The sequence below is a fragment of the Spermophilus citellus genome, assembly GCF_964194105.1.
Source record: "Spermophilus citellus genome assembly, chromosome: 13".
In the NCBI taxonomy this organism is placed as follows: Eukaryota; Metazoa; Chordata; class Mammalia; order Rodentia; family Sciuridae; genus Spermophilus; species Spermophilus citellus.
The window spans coordinates 96,119,561-96,139,100 of NC_138193.1; the positions used below are offsets into that span (position 1 = coordinate 96,119,561).

The 19,540-nt window shown below is 39.3% G+C and overlaps 1 protein-coding gene across 1 annotated transcript in view; it reads right to left on the reverse strand.

Moving 5' to 3' along the window:
* The window catches only part of DRC1 (dynein regulatory complex subunit 1), a 43,060-nt gene that overhangs the window by 15,488 nt on the left and 8,032 nt on the right, over positions 1–19,540 (reverse strand). The window contains exons 2-7 of the mRNA XM_081264852.1: positions 14,553–14,640; positions 13,507–13,619; positions 10,910–11,093; positions 7,413–7,550; positions 6,364–6,450; positions 5,610–5,732 (exon numbers count right to left, since the gene is read on the reverse strand). Of these exons, the coding sequence (XP_081120978.1) occupies positions 5,610–5,732; positions 6,364–6,450; positions 7,413–7,550; positions 10,910–11,093; positions 13,507–13,619; positions 14,553–14,640 (733 nt within the window). The remainder of the gene's footprint in view (positions 1–5,609; positions 5,733–6,363; positions 6,451–7,412; positions 7,551–10,909; positions 11,094–13,506; positions 13,620–14,552; positions 14,641–19,540) is intronic.

Below are 19,540 nucleotides of genomic sequence, written 5' to 3' on the forward strand. Positions count from 1 at the left end.
GACATGTTGGCAGAGTTACAACTAAGATAATGCGTTCCCTTGATGCTCAATTTAAAATGAGACAAGGCAATAGAATACACCAACCATAGTGTTTCTATGAGGGTTTGTTTTCAGACTTCTACTACTAAAATATTAGCAAGAAAGCATGTTCCCAGTGAATTAAAGTATTCCTATAGAATAGCACATGCCTCAAGACTCACATCAAATGTAAATCCTTGAGCACTTGTTCCCATCTTTCCCTGAATCCTTCCTTCTGCCCTCCGCAGCAGCCTAATGAACAAGTCCTGATAGGCCTGCCCCGAGATAAACAATTCCATGTCCAAGATGCATCTTTTCTATCAATTATAACAAAAAGATATTGGCTAATGCACTAGCTCTACTTTTTATGATACACTGTCACCTCGGGACATCCAGAAAGCTTATACATTGTGAGATAATGCATAAACTTTGTGCAAAATAAACACAAATACTTTACCAAAATTGCACACAGCGATCTTTGGTTATATTCTAAAACTGTCTTCCAGATACGAGATACTAGCAAGGAGCACTTCCCCTCACCCTTCCTCTTCTCCCTCTTCATCATTCCAGTGACTAAATTCAGGACTGCATCTAGCACCAAGAGATAGATTAACAAAGGTCATTCCCAGAAGACAGTTCTTCCTAAAACCAACAAAAAGATATTGATGTATGGGTTATTTTGCTACTTCTAACAAACTTTGTGCATTCTCCTTAAATACCCCGCAATATTAACTAAAATGTACATATAACAATAAATAGCTAGGCCATCTGAACTAATCTAAGGGCACAGAGTGCTTCTCTATGCATGCTTTGTCCTTCCCCCACCCACCACCCAGCAAACCTTCAAGACATCAAGTTCAGAGCTGGGGTTGTGGTTCAGTGGTAGAGCACTTGCCTAATGTGTGAGGCACTGGATTCAACTCTCAGAACCACATAAAAAATGAATAAATAAAATAATGGCATTGAATCCATAAACAACCAAAAAAAAAGACATTAAGTTCAGCAGTTCCATTCCCGTAAATCGCAATCATTCCTATGTAGTCATAAAAAATACTTTAAAGGGCATTACATCAACCCTCTACTTTTACCATGTGTTGTGCACTTTTAAATATCTAGAAAGATGAGATGTTTCTAACAAGGACTTACGTTTCCAACTATACATACTGGAGCACTGAATAAACTGCACACACTTACTTAACAAAGGCTAGACTTTGAAGCAAAAAAAAAAAAAAAAAAAAAAAAAAAAAAAAACCTTTTCAAAGGCTAGAATTTGAAAGTGTCTTCCAAACAGGAACATTCTGGCCTAGAAACCTTCCCCTTCTCATCTCTTATCAACCCAGGGTTCAGATATATGCATCTGTAAAGCTTAGAGATGACTTTAACAATTTCACTTCCTAAGTGTTTTAAGAACAGTGTTTCCTATGAATTTTAACACACAGTATACTCAGTGCGTTATCTCACTAACTCGACTTTTGTCATACACTGGCAGCCTCCCTAACATCTAGATAGACTAGATGTCAATTAAAACTCACTTGTCTTTATGTGCACTATTTACACAGCCTAGTAAAACAAAACTCATGGATCTAAGGAGCAATGATCAATCTTGCTTCACAGAAAATACATTGGTATAAAGCCCTTTGAATTTTCTATTCCTTCTTCCTCCCTGAACCAGCACAAATATAATATGTACTGCTCAGAGAAGTGTTTTGACCATTCCTTTTCCAAAAGACAGTTATTTCATTATGAATTTTAACAAAAAGATGTCTACAAAATGTTGTATTTACTACCTTTACTTTTAACATACTTTGTGTACTTCTAAACATCTAGAAAAACTAGATGTTTCAAATTAGGACTTAATTTTGTCCACTATGTCCATAGTAGTGTTGAATAAACTACACACATGTGACAATGGTTATCAGAAAGTGACTTCTAACTAGGATCATTCTGGCCTGGAGTCCTTCGTTTCTTCTACTTGTTTATCCTACATCACATGTGATACAGGCATGTGTGTCACTCATAAGTGATGCTACAATTTCACTTCCAAAAGTCCCTTTCAGACATATTGGCAGAGTTACAAAGTGTACACAAAGTATATAAACAAAGGGTACAAAATGTGTTACTTTACTGACTCTACTTTTCTCATACACTGGCAACCTCTTTAATGCCTAGAGACTAGATATTTTGAAAGAAAAAAAAATCACAGGTATTGCTTTTTTGTCAGCTTTGTGAAAACTTTGAGCTAGAAGAATTTGGTCATGTATTTTCCTTGTGGTCTGAAATAACATAACTCTGTGGGAATGTGGCTCAGTGGTGGAGTGCCCTTGAGTTTTTAAGCAAAAAAGCGGGGAGGGGAAACTGTCAACTAGTTGTTTTAATTTACATTTCTTTGCTTGCACGTGTATTTAAAGATTTATTAGCCATTTCTACTCCCTCTCATGGCACACATTTGCTCCTGTTCTTTGCTAGAGAGCATTCTGAGGGGACATGCACAGGCTCACCCTCTCACCAAACCTCTGTATCAGGCAAATCTGTGCAGGCTCCACATCGCTGATGTCACTTAAGAGTTAATAACATGTAGTCAAGCTAGTAACAGCCCATGTCCCTCAGGACACAGTCTATATAGTGTACACCTTAAGCTCATGATAATTTTAATACTAGTGACTCTATTGTTAATTATCTCAGGCAAATAGTCTTAGCATAGAGTCATCCTTGATCATTACATATTGAATACAGATTATCCAATTATCCAAAGATATTTTGCAAAGTTGCACTTTAAATTCCCAAGATTAATAGACAAACATGACTTTAGGTTTTTCTGTGAATTATTTTTTTTAAGAGAGAGAGAATTTTTTAATATTTATTTTTTAGTTTTTGGCGGACACAACATCTTTGTTTGTATGTGGTGCTGAGGATCGAGCCCAGGCCCCACGCATGCCAGGCGAGCGCGCTACCGCTTGAGCCACATCCCCAGCCCATGAATTCTTGATAGAGATGGCAAATTAACCTGCTACAGATCTGCCTCCCTAGGAAAGGGAACACAGATGTTGGTCACACCTTCTCTGCTTCTCCTGGGGCAGTGGCTCTGGGGCAGTGCCATCTCCTGCCCACAGCTCAGTAAAGGGCTGCCATCACCACCCCACAATTCCAACAGAACATGTGAAACAGGCTTTCTCTCTGCCTTCTCAGATGAATCCAAAGATCCCTCTGGACCCTATGAAGGGGACCCCAGGATCCCAACCTGTAACCACACAACTGGCAATTTCATCTCCAGCCCACATTCTTGCTTTCTCTTTTCTGGACCATTTATGCAGCTTGCTTTCTTACTCAGTGGATGACAATTCTCTGAGGGCAGGGAACTTCATCTTGTTTATCTCTGAGCTTTACATAATGTAAGTTAACAATATTTTTTTTAAAGAGAGAATGAGAGAGGAGAGAGAGAGAGAGAGAGAATTTTTTTTTAATATTTTATTTTTCAGTTTTTGGCGGACACAACATCTTTGTTGGTATGTGGTGCTGAGGATCGAACCCGGGCCGCACGCATGCCAGGCGAGCACGCTACCGCTTGAGCCACATCCCCAGCCCCAAGTTAACAATATTTGTTCAATATATAATATTTAATTTTGTGGTTAATATTCTGGTATTAAATAGAAAAGCTCCTAGATGTGAACTAGGTCTTCCATAATTTTAAATACGTATGAAAGAGCTAAAAATAAAAGCATTTGTTTTCTGCATCAGGAATTAAACTAATTGTTTCTAGCAGGATTCTCTGGGACTGGCGGGAAGGAGTGGTAGGATCCTTCTCTGGGGCAAGTGCATACACTTCCCTTTGCTTTAGTCATTAATAACATGGCCTTTACTTTCACTTGAAAGTATAGATAGATAGATAGATAGATATAGATATAGATAGATACAGATAGTTTTGTTTTTTTTTTTTTTTTGGTGGGGAGAGTACCAGGGATTGAACTCAAGGGCACTCCACCACTGAGCCACATTCCCAGACCTATTTTGTATTTTATTTAGAGACAGGGTCTCACTGAGTTGCTTAGCACAAGGCTGGCTTTGAACTCGTGATCCTCCTGCCTCAGCCTCCCAAGCTGCTGAGATTATAGGTATGTGCCACTGTGCCCAGATTTTTTTTTTTTTTTACTTTTTATACTTTACCCATCAAACCAAATAAATCTATGTATTAGATTTTCCTGTTTTGTGGCTTATAAAAATTTTATTTCCACATCTTAGAGTGCTATGAGTTAGTTGAGAAGAGCAAATTTGACATTGAGCTACAGTCAAATCTTCTTACCAAAAATCAATGTCATTTAAATTGAATTTCAAGTCAAAGTATAGCTGAGAGTTTCTATGATACATGTATGTACATCCTGTTAGTTCTATTCCTCTAGAGAACCCTGACTAATACAAATATTAAGATTCAATTATATAACATCTAAATATAATCAGAGAAGCATTTTTAAATTGATTTTAATAACATCTAAATATAATCAGAGAAGCATTTTTTAAATTGATTTTGAAACATAGAATCCAAGGCTTAGAAAGTGATTTGGAAACTAAAAAGTCTAATCTCCTTCAGCAGGAATTCTTCTTCAGCACTGAAGACAGATAGGTCATTTGGCCTGAGAATACATAATGAGAAAAAGGACCCTGTCTTATAGAACACCCTTTTCCATATTGGATAGTTCTGTTAGAAGGTTCTTTCTGAAGAGTCAGAATTTGCTTTACTGTCATTTTTAATATCAGTCACAGGCTTTGTGGCATGATGGGAAGGAAATAAATGGGTATGAATTACCATGTACTAGCACTTGTCTGTGAATACTTGTCTCTGAGCTCAGTTTCCCCATGTATAAAATGCTATTAGTGGTTTCTCCTTTTGCATTATCATGAGGTGGTTTTCAGAAGCCCCGAAGCCCCAAGGCTCTTAGATGCAGGATTATAATACTTTATGAGATTCTAACTCCATAAACTCCAAGAGGAATGCTCCACTAAGAAATCAATACTATGCATTAAGTGCCTTGAGTGGGGGAGACACCATTAGACAGTTTTGGTATCAGGAGCAATAGGCTTTGGCCTTCTACACAGCTGACTTCCCCAAGGGACTCCTTCCCTTTCCCAGGCTCAAATGCACAATTCTCAGTGCTTCCTCACATGCCATGTTTCCAGACCCTGGTAGCATCTTGGCAGTTCTCCCCTGGTTTCTTCTAAAAAATGTTCCTCTGGGATGGAACATTTGGTGTTAGAGCACTGCCTAGCAAGAACAAGGCCCTGGATCAAACAAGTTTGATCCCCAGCCCTGGAAGGAAGGAAGGAAGGAAGGAAGGAAGGAAGGAAGGAAGGAAGGAAGGAAGGAAGGAAGAAAGGAAGGAAGGGGGGGAGGGAGGGAGGGAGGGAGAAGGCAATGTTCTTCCACATATATCCTGGCCATGAGCAACTTTGGACATGATCATTTAAAATAAAGCAGATAATTAATAAATATTTGGTGCCTGGGCTACCTCTGGAACACTGTGGAAGTTGCTGAAGATGAGACACTCACAGTCATTCAACACCTGTACCACTGAGCCTGCTAGCGAGGCGAGCTGCTGTACCTGCACATCCTGCTCCAGCTTGATCTTGATCATGTTGTACTCTTCACAGTCCCAGATCCGCTGTTTGTTCAGCTGCTTCTCGTAGTCCTCCACTTTCTTAATGCGGTTGATGAGATACTCCAGCTAAAGGCACAAGGATATGAGGAGAAAGTTAGGAACCCTCTTTGCCCCAACTCAAGCCTGCACAGCGGACGGTTTGGAAGTTCCACGGCTAGGGAAGTCTGCTGGTTCAGAAACCCCAAGGCCCCAAGGCTTTAACTCTTAGATCCAGGGTTGTCATGCTTTATGAGACCCATCTCCAGAAGCTCCAAGAGGAATACTCCACCAAGAGATTAAATAACAATCATTGTCAGATGTTTATATTTCTAAAACATCCCCTAGGTCTTGGTCAAGACACTTCTTTGTTCTTTACATCTCTGAAATAAAGTGATAATCCCATGTCCTTTAAAAATGTGTCTTAAAACACCTTTTTGGGTCACACATATCCATGACTGGGGTAGATACCCAAGGAGGAAGTGACAGGGCTGTGGAAACCACAGCAAGCTGTAAGGTGGTACTCGCCCACATAAGAGACAGCCCCACCTACAAAGCCAGGCTGCTTAACCATGAAGTGCAGAAATGAATGCACACCATGGCAATCCTGCCAAGATACTAAAGGCTAGCAATTAAGGCTAGCAATTCCGTCAGAGTCGAAATCACACCAGACTCCATGGGTTGCCCTTGACATTCTCCCACCCACCTGCCACCCCTTTACCTCTTTGGAGTTGTGGGTCTGCAGTGCCCGCTCCCACTTCTTCCTATTACTGGTCAGCAGCTCTTGTCGTTCCAACTCAAAGGCTTTCTACAACCAGGAGGGGAAGGAAAGGGTCCTTGTATCTGCTTCAGTGAGACAGGTCACACAGAATAAGCTTTTAGATGACTGCACAAGTGCCATGTCACCAACCACATAAATGAAGTCATATCCAAATGCAGATTTGCCACATTTCACATGGCCAAATGGCAACAGAAAGAGTTGCATGGAAATTGGGCATTAATTATTCTACATTTCACATGAATTTAGAGAAGAGATGCACCAACACTGTCACAGCTTAGTCATTTATCAGGAGCAGGGCACTGGAGGATAGCCAGTGCTCTGGTTGTCCATCCTGGGCAAACTCTGACTATAATTCAACCTTGACCAGGACTGGCGCATTGCCACAGCTGAGCTCCGTAAAGCAAAGGCAGCACACAGCCCACAAAGGCCTGGGAATGCAGAAGCAGGTCTGCAAAACCCACAAGCCCCACCCTCTTGACTCTCTTCCATCTTGGCAAGATCTAAGTCTCCATCTCAGTCCATTCAAATTCAAGGTGTCACTTCCTGAATCCTATTTGGCACTCCCTTTCCCCATCCCCCATCCAACTGTCATAAATAAACAAATGGCTTATGTAGGTCGATGGTTATGGCGTACTAACCTTCCCCCTCATTCCTCAACCCTGTCATATTTTATTTTGTGTCACATTTATAACCATCTATCAAGTTATAAATGTAGTAATTTGTGGACTTCAGGCTATATCCTACTAGAATGCAGGCCTCACCAGGGACTTGTTTTGTTTGTGGCTGATCCCCTGCCCCTGGAAGAGTACCTGACATACAGTAGACACGCGATGATTACATGAATGAGTGAATGAAAGAGCAAATAAACTAAGGAAATCCAGAAATCAGAGGACAGACACACCCAGGGCCCTCCTTAGACCATTAGGACAGACCCAGCCCTACCCAGGGGCCTCCCAAGTGCAGAAAGCAGCCCCTCTCACACCCCTCACCTCAATGACAGAGAGCTCCTGACGAAAGGACTTCATTACGTCCTTCACCTGTTCTTCCATCCTCTCCAGAAGCAGACTGATGTCATCTGACTGTTTCTTCAAGTCCTTCACATACTGGTCATCCTTTACTTTTAATTCCTTGAAGACAGTGTGTAGAAGGTGGGTCACAAACTGAGACAGAGCAAGAGGTGCCGAGCATATGCCCGTTGGTCCCCTCTCATCCTAATCTGTTAAACACCATAATTAAAACCATAAGAAAAATAGCTTCAGAAGAACCTTTGAAGGCCTAGGAAACAGCACAGCCCAGCTCAGGGCAACGCCACAGGAGCCCAGGATCAAACCCCTTGATTACCACTTGCCACAAATCTGCTTGCAAGCTCCCTGAAAACCTAGTGTCCCAGCTAAGTAATTAATGTCCCAGTTCCAATGTGGGAATATAAGAAAGGCTAGTGTCCCAGCTAAGTAATCAATGTCCCAGTTCCAACATGGGAATATATCTACTGCAGAGTAAGCTCCATTCTTAATGAAGAACATAAAACTTGAAACAGCAGTTGCTACAGAAGTACATCTTTCTACCAGCCAAAAAATCTAAAATCACTACAAACTTTTTCTTCTGGTTAAAAGTTTATCACTTGAGGGCTGGGGTTGTAGCTCAGTGGTGGAGCATTTGCCTTTCGTGTATGAGGCACTAGGTCCAATTCTCAGCACCACACAAAAATAAATAAGTAAAATAAAGGTATTGTGTATATCTACAACTAAAAATATATTTTTTTAAAAAGTTAATCACTTGGGCTGGGGTTGTGGCTCAGTGGTAGAGCACTCGCCTAGCACGTGTGAGGTACTGGCTTTGATCCTCAGCACCACATAAACATAAATAAAATAAACGTATTGAGTCCATCTACAATTAAAAATATTAAAAAACAAAATAGGTTAATCACTTGAAAAGGCACCCTAATTGGAAAAAAAGAATTAAAATGATATTTATTCACAGTTGACAACATTATCTGATATGTAGACAACCTAAAGATTTTTAAAAACCTGTTGGTACTAATAAATTTAGCAAAGTTACAGGACAAAATCAACCCTCAAAAATCAGTCACATTGTTATGTATTGCAATACCTAAGGGTATACAAATGCCTATGTGGATGTGGCTGTGTAAAAATATAAAGTAAAAATTGGCCACATTCCTATACATTAATAATAAACAATCCAAAAAGAAGAAATAAAGCCCACTTAATGCATATCAAAAATAATGCAATGCTTAGGATAGATAAATAGATAGATATGAATATACTGAAAAAGGGTTAAGGTGGTCAAATTTAATGGTATTTGGTTTTTACCATTAAGGTTTTAGGAATAAGCTTAATTATGGGGGTGAAAGACTTAAACTCTGATAAAACAATCTTTAAAAAGTACAAAATTGGAGATCACATATTCTCTGATTTTAAAATGTTCTACAGAGCAAAACTGAACCCTTACCTTATACCATATATAAAAATTAACTCAAAATGGATTTAAAATCCAAATATAAGACCTAAGACTATTAAACTCATAAAAGAAAACAGAGGAAAAGCTTCAGGACATTGGATTTGCAATGATTTCCTGAATATGACATCAAAAGTACAGGGAACAAAATAAAAATTAGACAAATGGGACTATTCCAAACCAAAAACCTTCTGTGTCTCAAAAGAAGCAATCAATAGAGTAAAAAAGAAACTTACAGAATTGGAGAACATAATGGAAAAGCATGGAACTTCAATTCAGTAAAAGAAAAAAACAATTAAAAATTGGGCAAAGGATTTAAATAGACATTTCTCCAAAGAAGATATGCAAATGGCCCAAAATTGAAAAAGATGCTCAAGGTCTCTAATCACTGGTGAAATGCAAATCAAAACCATCATGAGCTATCATCTCCCACCCATCAATACAGCCACTATCTAAGCAACATGATATAATAAGTATTGGCAAGGATGCAGAGAAGCGGGAATCCCATGTGCTGTTGGCGGGAATGTCAATTGTGCAGTCATCATGGAAAACTGTAAAAAGACATATTTAAATATTAAAAATACAGCCAGGCACAGTGGCCCACACCTGTAATCCCAGGAGCTTGGGAGGCAGGAGGAACACAAGTTCAAAGCCAGCTTCAGCAATTTAGCGAGGCTCTAAGCAACTTAGCAAGACTCTGTCTCAAAATAAAATGCAAAAAGGGCTGGGAACGTGCTTCAATGGTTAAGTGCCTCTGGGTTCAATCCCTGATACCTAAATAAATATTAAGAATAGAACTACCATATGATCCAGCAATCCCACTTCTAGGTATAAATCCAAAGAAATTTAAAGCAGAATATCAAAGAGATATGTGTACACCCTGGTTAATAGCAATATTATTCACAATGGCCAAAAGGTATTCACAAATACCAAAAGATAGATAGATAGATAGATAGATAAATAGATATGAATATACTGAAAAAGGGTTAAGGTGGTCAAATTTAATGGTATTTGGTTTTTACCATTAAGGTTTTATTTCATCTTCAATTCTGAAGCTTAATTTGGCTGGGTATAATATATCTTGGTTGGCATCCATTTTCTTTCAGAGCTTTTATATATTATTCCAATCATTCTTGGATATTACGTTATGTGTTGAGAAATCACATAAAATCCAGATTGGTTTTCCTCTAAATGTGACCAATCATTTTTATCTTGCAGCTTTTAAAAGTCTATTCTTATTCTATGTATTAAGCAATGCCATTATAATTTGTCTGGGAGAAGATCTATTGTGATTTTGTATCTTTTGAGTCCTATATGCCTGTTTTTTTTTAAATTTCCATTGCATTCATAAGGTTTGAAAATTTTTCTGATACCATTTCATTGAAAAATTGTGTATCCCCTTAGCTTGTATTTTGGAGCCTTCATTTGGCCCAATGATTCCTAAATTTGTCCTTTTGATTGCATCTCAGATTTTATATATATAATGCAGACTTTAAAAAAAAGAAACAAATTCTGTCACATGGTTCAGCATAGAGGAACCCCAAGATTATTATGCTAAGCAAAATAAGCCAGTCACAAAAAGATATATACCATTGATTCCATTTGATTCCATTCATATGAAACTACCAATTGAAGTAGCCAAAATCACAGAAACAGAAACTAGAAAGGGAACTACCAAGGACTGGGGAGGAGAGGGAGGGAATTAAAATCTAATGGGTACAGAGTTTCAGCATTATAAGATGAAAACAGTCTGGAGATTGTCAATGGTATGGACATATGAACACTACCAAACCAGACACTGAAAAAGAGTTAAGGAGGTGAATTTTAATGGTATTTGGTTAATATCATTAAAAAAAAAAAGAAAATATGGGGGAAACTGTCACTTGATTTGTGCAGCATTCAAAGTAGTAAAATAAGGCCTTTGCTTTTATCCATTGAGGAACGGCAGAACAATGACCTATGCCAATCCCCCAGCCAGATCCCCCTGGGCTAGGAGGTGGCCGATACTTGCCTGCTGCAATTCATTGATAAGCTTGTTCTTATCCTCTATCAGCTCTGCACAGTGCAGCTGCTGAGTGTTGAGTATCTCCCACAGGTCCTGGGGAATGCGCTTCCGCTTGCCCTCCTCCCACTTGGTGGTGATTTCATCAAATTTGTCCTGGCTGTTCTTAACTTCATTTTCCAGCTTCTCAAGTCTACAAATACAAACATGCCACCAGCCTCAGGTGCTGCCTTCCAATAGTGCACACAGGTTCTCTGGAGTCTATAATACAGGGCCCAGGCACAAGGCACAGGCCTCAGACTTGCCCACCAGAACCAAACCAAACCCAGGAAGTATTTAAATTTAATGCTTGATGGTAAGTAACTTAGATCAAGTAAATGATCTAATGACATATAACAAAACCAGATCCACCCAAGACCCTCCCCCCACACACACACACACACCACAAACACATCACAAAAGAGTCAACTGGTCACATACTTCTTAGTAAGATATGACACAGAATAGTTCTGACACACAGTTTGTGTGCAAGTCCTGACCTCCCTACTAACTGACTCAACCTTACACAAATTGCCTCACTTTCCTCATTCGTAAAATGGAAATGATGAAAATATCCACCTCAATATGGCTGTTGTTGAGATTAAATAAAATGACACACAGCACAGGTGATCACTAAACAAATGGGAATTAAGTTATCATTTTTCATTATGACCTAAGTGTCTGGCCACTCCTTTCCCAGTAAATGACTAGTGAAATGTATGAGAAAATTCTGCCACTACTAATGGAAAATAGGGAAATCTTTCCAGAAATTCCAAAGAAACCCTGTGATGGAGCACACTAAGGACAGGATGAGAAGGAAGGTGGACACATTAGAGGACACTGGTCTGCAACTCACTCCTAATCTAAACAGACTAAAGGTGCATGAGTGTCTCTAAACAAGAACACAAACCACTATGGACAGGAGTCACAACTTGAAACATCCTGTGATCCCCTCTCTCTCTCTCTCTCTGTTTTGCATCTCAGGCCACTTCCAAGCTAGGGCACATAGTATATGTCACAATTTTATTGATTTAATTGTCTCAAGAAATGGGCAACATCTGTCAGTCATCTTTCCAAAACACACTGATCTTGTAACTCAGCTTATAAGCCTTCCATTTTTCCCTCAGTGGCCTTAGGATAGCCTAACTCCTTAGCATAACACACAAGGTATTTTATAAGTTGACCCTGCTAGTGACCAGCCAACTCAGTTTCTGTTACTGCCCATACAGGCAGTAGGATGTTTCAAGAATAAAGTCACCAATATATGGTAGAGCTGGAAATGTTGCTAATGTGGGGACTACCTATGCTGAGCAAATAAAAATGGTGTATGTATATGTTGAGATGAGCTAAAATGGCCAAGTGGTTGCTCTTGTAATGGAACTGCATTTAGGAAGCTAATTAAAGAACAATCCAAAGTAGGAGGTTAAATGAGGAACTCTGTTCCAGCTGTCAGTCCACTTCTGTGTTCAAACTAAGGAAGTACAACCATTCTAAGTAGCTTCACCTCCTCTCGGGCAACCTGAGATTTAAAGGCAGGTGTGCAAAGCAACCTGACTATCAATAACCCTTGAGGCTGAAGGGTGGACATGGGTGCCTTTTGTCCCTCTGTTCCTAGGCGTAGAGCCAAGATGTCTATGGATCTGGCCATTCTGATCAACTGAAACCCAGCACTGACCAGTCAATATGTTCAGCCTCGTCTCTTTTTCTCTATTACCCTCATCCAGTCTTGGCTATCATGACATTCCCAAGCACATTGTGTGACCTTATGCCTCTGCTCAAGTGTTCCCTTTGCCTAAACGCCTATACCTCAACTCCTCAAACTCCTATTCATCTCTTACAGTCCAACCCAAAAATCGCCCTACCTGGGAAATTCCTCTATCTCTACAGAGACATCCAAAGCCCTCCTCATGTGTCTTTGCATAACTCTTTGCACATACCTTTAATTTAGAACAAATTCTGGTTGGGTGTTCCCATGTCAATCATAAGCAGGGGCCATATTTCAGTCCTCTTGTAACCACACAGCTTGGCACACATCAGTAATGTAATGCTTAAGAAAGGGAGTGAGGAAGCTGGGACTGTGGCTCAGCGGTAGAGCACTTGCCTAGCACATGCGAGGCCCTGGGTTCGATCCTCAGATCACATAAAAATAAATAAATAAAGGTATTGTGTCCAACTAAAAAATAAATATTTAAAAATAAACAAATAAATAAAATAAAGAAAGATGAGCTGGGGCCATCTGGTAGAGCGCTCACTTAGCATGCGTGAGGCACTGGGTTCCATCTTCAGCATCACATAATAATAAAATAAAGATATTGTGCCCACCTATAACTAAAATTATAACTAAAAATAAATATTAAAAGAAAGAAAGAAAGGGAGGGAGAAGGCAGAGAGGAAGGGAGAGACAGAGAGTGAGGAAAAGAAAAAGGAAGGGGGACTCATAAGAGGCAAGAAGGGGATTCTATTAAGCTGGACAACCAACCCCTCTTTCCAATGATTCAGAGGAAAATAGGGAATCACAAAGAGACCATTGTCATGTCCACCAGGCTGCAGAGCAGTGGGCTCCCTACCTCTGGCGCTTTATCTCCTCTTCTTCAACTCTCCTGTGAATCTCTCTGATATCTGCAGCCACCTGGATATTTGTCACCAATTCAGTGCCACAGAGCAGCAGTTTAGACAATTTCTGAAAACAGTCATAGGAATTTATAAAGTTAGAACATTTTGTAAAGAATTTAGAAGGTTAGGGCCATGGATGTAGCTTAGTGGTACAGCATTTGACTAGTAGGAGTGAAGCCCTGGGTTCCATCCCTGGCACTGCAATATATATATAATTTAGAAAATTAGAAACATTTTGCACAAATATCTATAGTTCTTCCATCCATTCCAGCAGGAACCAGCAGCTACCTCAAGAGTTTGAAAGGTACCATCTATTTAGCAACCCTTTTCCATCAGGACATTTGTGACCTAACATTATAGCTTACAACCCACTAATGCTATAGTTCTCAATGTACTTCATTCTCTTCATAGTATGGATCAGCCAACCAATGCTCTGGGCATGTACTATAGGTACATCTCAGCACTTTTCCCAACAGATCTCCAAGCCACTGACCCTGCCAGGGTCCTTTCTAAGAATCTCAGATGAGGAGGCGAGGCAGATGATGGTAGTTGTCCTCTAAAGTGCATTTCCCCCTCTTCTTTGAGAAAGAGAATGCTCAAATTTTAACTGGGCATGTGACCTCCCAAAATATACATTTCCCAGACTCACTTGCAGCTAGAACATGGTCTGATCAATGATAATATGTGCAAAAGTTGTATGTGCCACTTCTGAATTGTGCCTTAAGGGAAAAGGTGTACCTTCTGCTGCTGTTCTTTTTCCCTCTCTGAGCTGGAATATGGGGCTAAAGTATGATGTCATGAGCAAATGGAGGCAACCTAAGGAATGGCAGAAGGAGCTGAGGTCCTCAACATCAAGAGAGCTCCCAAATGGGAATGACTCCGATGCAGCTCTGCCTAGAGACAGCAACATGGAACATGTGATTCCCCCCGGGTTAAACACGGAAACACACTGTCACCACAGCCCTCTGCTCTTCTGGACCCATTTGCCATTAGTTCATACCAATCTGCTTTCTTCTTTCTGTTTGTAACTCTTGCTTTGATCTTCCTCACTCTCCTTCTTCCCATCTATATACTCTCCAAGCGCCTCCCTGAGACCGAAAAAAGCAGAGAAACTGAAGTTATTTCTATTACTTAAATTCTATATTTAAAAGTTCCATAGTACTTCACACCACATGCAAAAATACATTCTGTTTGGATAAAAATTTAAATAGTAAAAAAATGCAATCATAAAAACACTAGAAGTAAATATAGGAGACTGTTTGTATATTATTAGCAAGGAGAGCCCATCTTTGAATGAAACCAAAAACAGGGAGAAAAAAAGATAAATAATTTTTTACTTTCTAAAATTTAAAAATCATATTCTTAAGGGATAATTTGGTAAAAGATATTTGACAAAATTTTACCATCTATAAAATAGAAAGGCCCTGAGGTCAATCTCCAGCATCATCTTAAAAAAGAAGGAGGAGGAGGAGAGGAAAGGAGGGAGGGAGGGAAGAAGGAAGGAAAGGATAAAGTAAGGGAGAGAGTAAATTTAATTTGGGGCAGGTGTTGTAAATCAGTGGTAGAGCTCCTAGGTAGCATGCACAAGGCCCTGTGTTTGATTCCCAGCACAGGAAGGAAGGAAGGAAGGAAGGAAGGAAGGAAGGAAGGAAGGCCCTTCAAATCAATACAAAAAAGACAAAATACCAAAAAAGAAAAATTAGCAGAGGATATGAGCAGGCAATTTACAGGTGAAATACAAATGGCAAACAGACATTTGAAAATATCAGTTTCACATATAATCAGAGAACCTGAAGCCCTTTGAGGAATCACTACTTCTCTATCAGACTAGAAACTATTTTAAAGACAGATGATATCAGGTATGGACTAAGAATGTGGTTGCCCAACGTTAATGGACCCAGGTCCATCTGCTCACCACTCAAAAGCCAATACTTGGGAGGTGAGAAGGAAATCAGGGTAGTACCATGATCCTCCTCAAGGAAAAAAGAAAAAGAAAGGACCATCTTAAGGAACTCAGGTATGTAAAAGGGTTCTTATGAGGAGGAAAAGGAGGTACAAGGGCAATAGACTTCATGTCAGGAGGGGTCTTTATCATCCAGGGTGTGTGTCTCCTGTATCTCCTCTTCTCCCTGTACCACCACCCCACCCCACCACCACCCTATTTGTTTTTCTGTTGTGGTTGTTTTTGGTTCCCACTTTGGCCAGAACATAGAAATTGACCTTGACCTTCTGGGGATAGTTCCTATAATTCTTTAGACAAACTTATGACTTTTCTGCAAGTTAAATATCACAGCTAGTTTTACATGCTTTGTGTTAGTTGATATACAGAATTTTAAAATAAGACGTGTTATACATTCTGATGTTCTGGGTTCACCAGATGTTCTGGGTTCTGGAAATCTAAAGAAAGATTATCAGTTTACATCTTAATCATTCAGGTTCTGCTTTTCTTTAGAATTTAGAACACTGGGCAAAGGGAGAGGAAGTCAAAGAACAACTTGCAAAGGGGCAGCCAGTGTTACACAATTATTTACACACCATTTAAACATGGAACAACTTGTCCAAAAGGCAACTTGGCAAGACATATTAAAAAATGTGTGTCTTGGGCTGGGGATGTGGCTCAAGCAGTAGCGCGCTCGCCTGGCATGCATGCGGCCCGGTTCGATCCTCAGCACCACATACAAACAAGATGTTGGGTCCGCCAAGAACTAAAAAATAAATATTAAAAATTCTCTCTCTCTCTCTCCTTTCTCACTCTCTCTTAAAAAAAAAAAATAAAATAAAATAAAATTCTCCCTCTCTCTTTAAAAAAAAAAAAGGATTTAAAAAAAATGTGTGTCTTCCTTCTGGCCCAACAACTCCACCTGAAGAATTTTCTCAGAAATCTCTCACACAAGTACAGAAAGAAATATACACAAGAATTATTACTAATTATGCCAGTAAGAACATGAAACTATGAGGGCTCCTCATACTGCCTCAGGAAAATGAAACCATCATTTTATGACTCCAATATTCATTGTGAAACAAGTGTGTCCCTTTATCTCATTCTTCCTTGACCTTTTCTAACACTGACATCCATTTCCACCCACATTGTTCAAAGTCCAGCACGGCCTACACAGTGTGATACCAGAGTTACTGAAACCTTTTCCCTGTTATTTCAGTCACTTTCCCCATCCTCTTGAACCTTCTCTTTGTTCTTACAACACTATTTGCTCCATCCTACTAATGCCTTTAGACCAACAGTGTTCTCATCTCCCCGCCCCCAAAATGCGCTTGTCTTTCTACTTTGGCCACTAATTAAAATTAATTACCAACTCTATCTAAATAATCCCTTTTAGCTACTTCCTGGAGCAAAGAGCAGTGCTTCAGAAAGAAAAAGAACTATACAGTTCAGAGCAGCTACAAATTCTTATCTAGTTTTAACATAAATCCCATCGCTGCCTTTTATTCATCATTTATCTGCTTAGCATTGTGCAACCCAGTAGAGTGGCCATTAATCACATGTGACTAGCAAGCACTTTAAGTGGGCGGGCCACGAGTATAAAATACACACTAGATGGATTTGAGGACTTTGAATTAAAAAATGCAATATATCTCACTAATATGGTTTATACTGATTGCATTTTATGTATTAGGTGAAATAAAACAAATTAGGAAACTTAAATTCACCTGTTTTTACTTTGTTTTAAATGTAGCTACTAGAAAAGTTAAAATCACACATGTGGTTAATATTGCCTTTCCACTGTTCAGCACTGACCTAGCCTGTTCCCTAAAGTAGCAGACTTTGCTCTCAGACTTGGGCTCCCTCCTGAGGACTTAATCCTCTGTGGGGAAGCTGATTCCTCACCACAGCCACACGTGCAGGAACTTCCATCTTGAATATCCCACTTCCTCATCAAAGTCCCTTCTCAAAATTCTAAAAATTGGAATTGGATTGATTATTTGTCTGGGTTGAGAGTCCTAGGTGGGAAATCATTTTCCTTCCATGTTTGTTGTTGTTTTCCCCCAGTGCAGCTGAAGGATATGGAAAATAACATCCTCCAAGAAAAGGGAAATGACAGCCCCCAGGGAGAAAAGGATGACAGTGTGATCCCAGAGGGGCTCTGGGCTTCCATCCCAGTAACAACGAGTTTCAAGCTTTTACAACTGTTTTCCTGAGTAAGATTTTTAAAATCTGCACAACTAGCTTCCTAACTGTCCAGCCGGCCTGTCCTCGGTCTCTAATGGTTAAATCACGCTGCACTTTCTGCTATGGTGAAGTCTCAGCAAGACCTGTAACACGCAGACACCTCTTGTAACCAGTTGCCATTTTCTACCCTGAAAATGTGCCATTCCACCGCTGCTTAGTAAAGACTGTTGCTGGTCCATTGACCTCTGCTCCTGTTTTCAGTTATATTTGCTTCCAGCAGTTATTCAAGAAACTGAAGTTATTCAAAAAGCTTCAGTTTTGTTTTTTATTATGGTTGTTTTGGTTCCCACTTTGGAAGTCAGTAGACTGTTCTCTCTGTTCTCAGTGTTCTGAGCTTTCTCAATGGTGTATCCCTCAGGTAGGTCTATTTTCTTGTCAGTTATATTTGTTTATGTGAGTTTTGGGATATTTTTGGTTTTTGGTTCTGGGAAATTGAACCCAGGACCTCATACACACTAAGCCTATGCTCTGCCACCGAGCTGCATCCCCAGCCCCGAGGGCGGGTCTATTTTCACCCAGGTGCTGACATTGTCACTCAGTCCCTCTCTCAGGAAACTCTGATCTACAGCTCTGAAAAATGTCTTGAATTCTTTCTGTGACAATGTCCTTCCCTCTGTTTACTGTTCTTTCCTTCTCAAAACAGACACTAGATCTCCTGGGCTATCCTCTACTTTAAAAAAAAAAGAAAATCTTTTTCTTTACTAGTTTTTATCTTTTTCTTTCTTTTTGCTCTATCCTTTAGGCAATTTCATCAGCTTTATTTCCCAACTTCTATTTTTCATTTTTTAATTTCCAAGAAGTGTTCTCTGAACACTCCTTTTTAGTAGCAACCTAGTCTTGTTTCATGATTGCTATATAATCTCCTTTCTCTATGGGAATTTTAATGATAGTCTTTTTGTGGTACTATTATTTTTTTTTCCTCCCTAAAATAGTCCTAAGTTCTTCTCAGGGGCTTTTGTTTATTTGTCTTGCATTTTGATATCTACCTTTTATGTTGAAGAAACTTAACATATCTTGGTTACCTCCTCATGATAAGACTCTTAATGAAAAAATTAAAATAAATTAAAACACTATAAAGGGGGCTGGGAATGTAGCTAAGTGGTAGAGCACTTGCCTAGCACGGCTGAGGACTCGAGTTCGATCCCTGATGCTGCAAACAACACACCATACACACACACACGCACACACACACACACACACACACACACACAGAGTAAAATAAATATGTTTTATATGAAAAAATAAAAAAGAATAAGCTACAAAGGCAAAATAATGCTTATAAGCTATTTTTAAATAAAGCTGTTTTTGCTTACATGATGTAATTTTAAAACTTGAGTCATTAGCCTACCTGTTGCTGAATGTATTTGTTGCTATTATTTTCCAAAATGTTCTCCATTTTTTTTGCATATCTTGAGATATACCAAATATCTAAAGCTACAATTATATTAGTAACTTTCATTTATGAAAAGGACATTAATACCACCAATTTAATATGTCACTCTCTTCACAGTAATTGCCTTATTATTGCCAAAAAAAAGAGTTGTTTTTTTCTTTAAAAAAAAAAAAAACTGCCTAAAGGATGGTTTTATGTTAGTTATATGTACATAATTACCTCATTTATACATAACCCCAAAGTTTAGAGAAAACAAAGACAACTTAGTACAATTTCAAACTAAATCCTCCATCATTTGGACCCTTGTAATATGAAGGCTGAATAAAGCAGAAAAAAAGAATTTTAGTACTGTGAAAAAAATACCAATTTGGAGGAGGAGGAGGAAGAAGAGGAGGAAGAGGCCTACAGG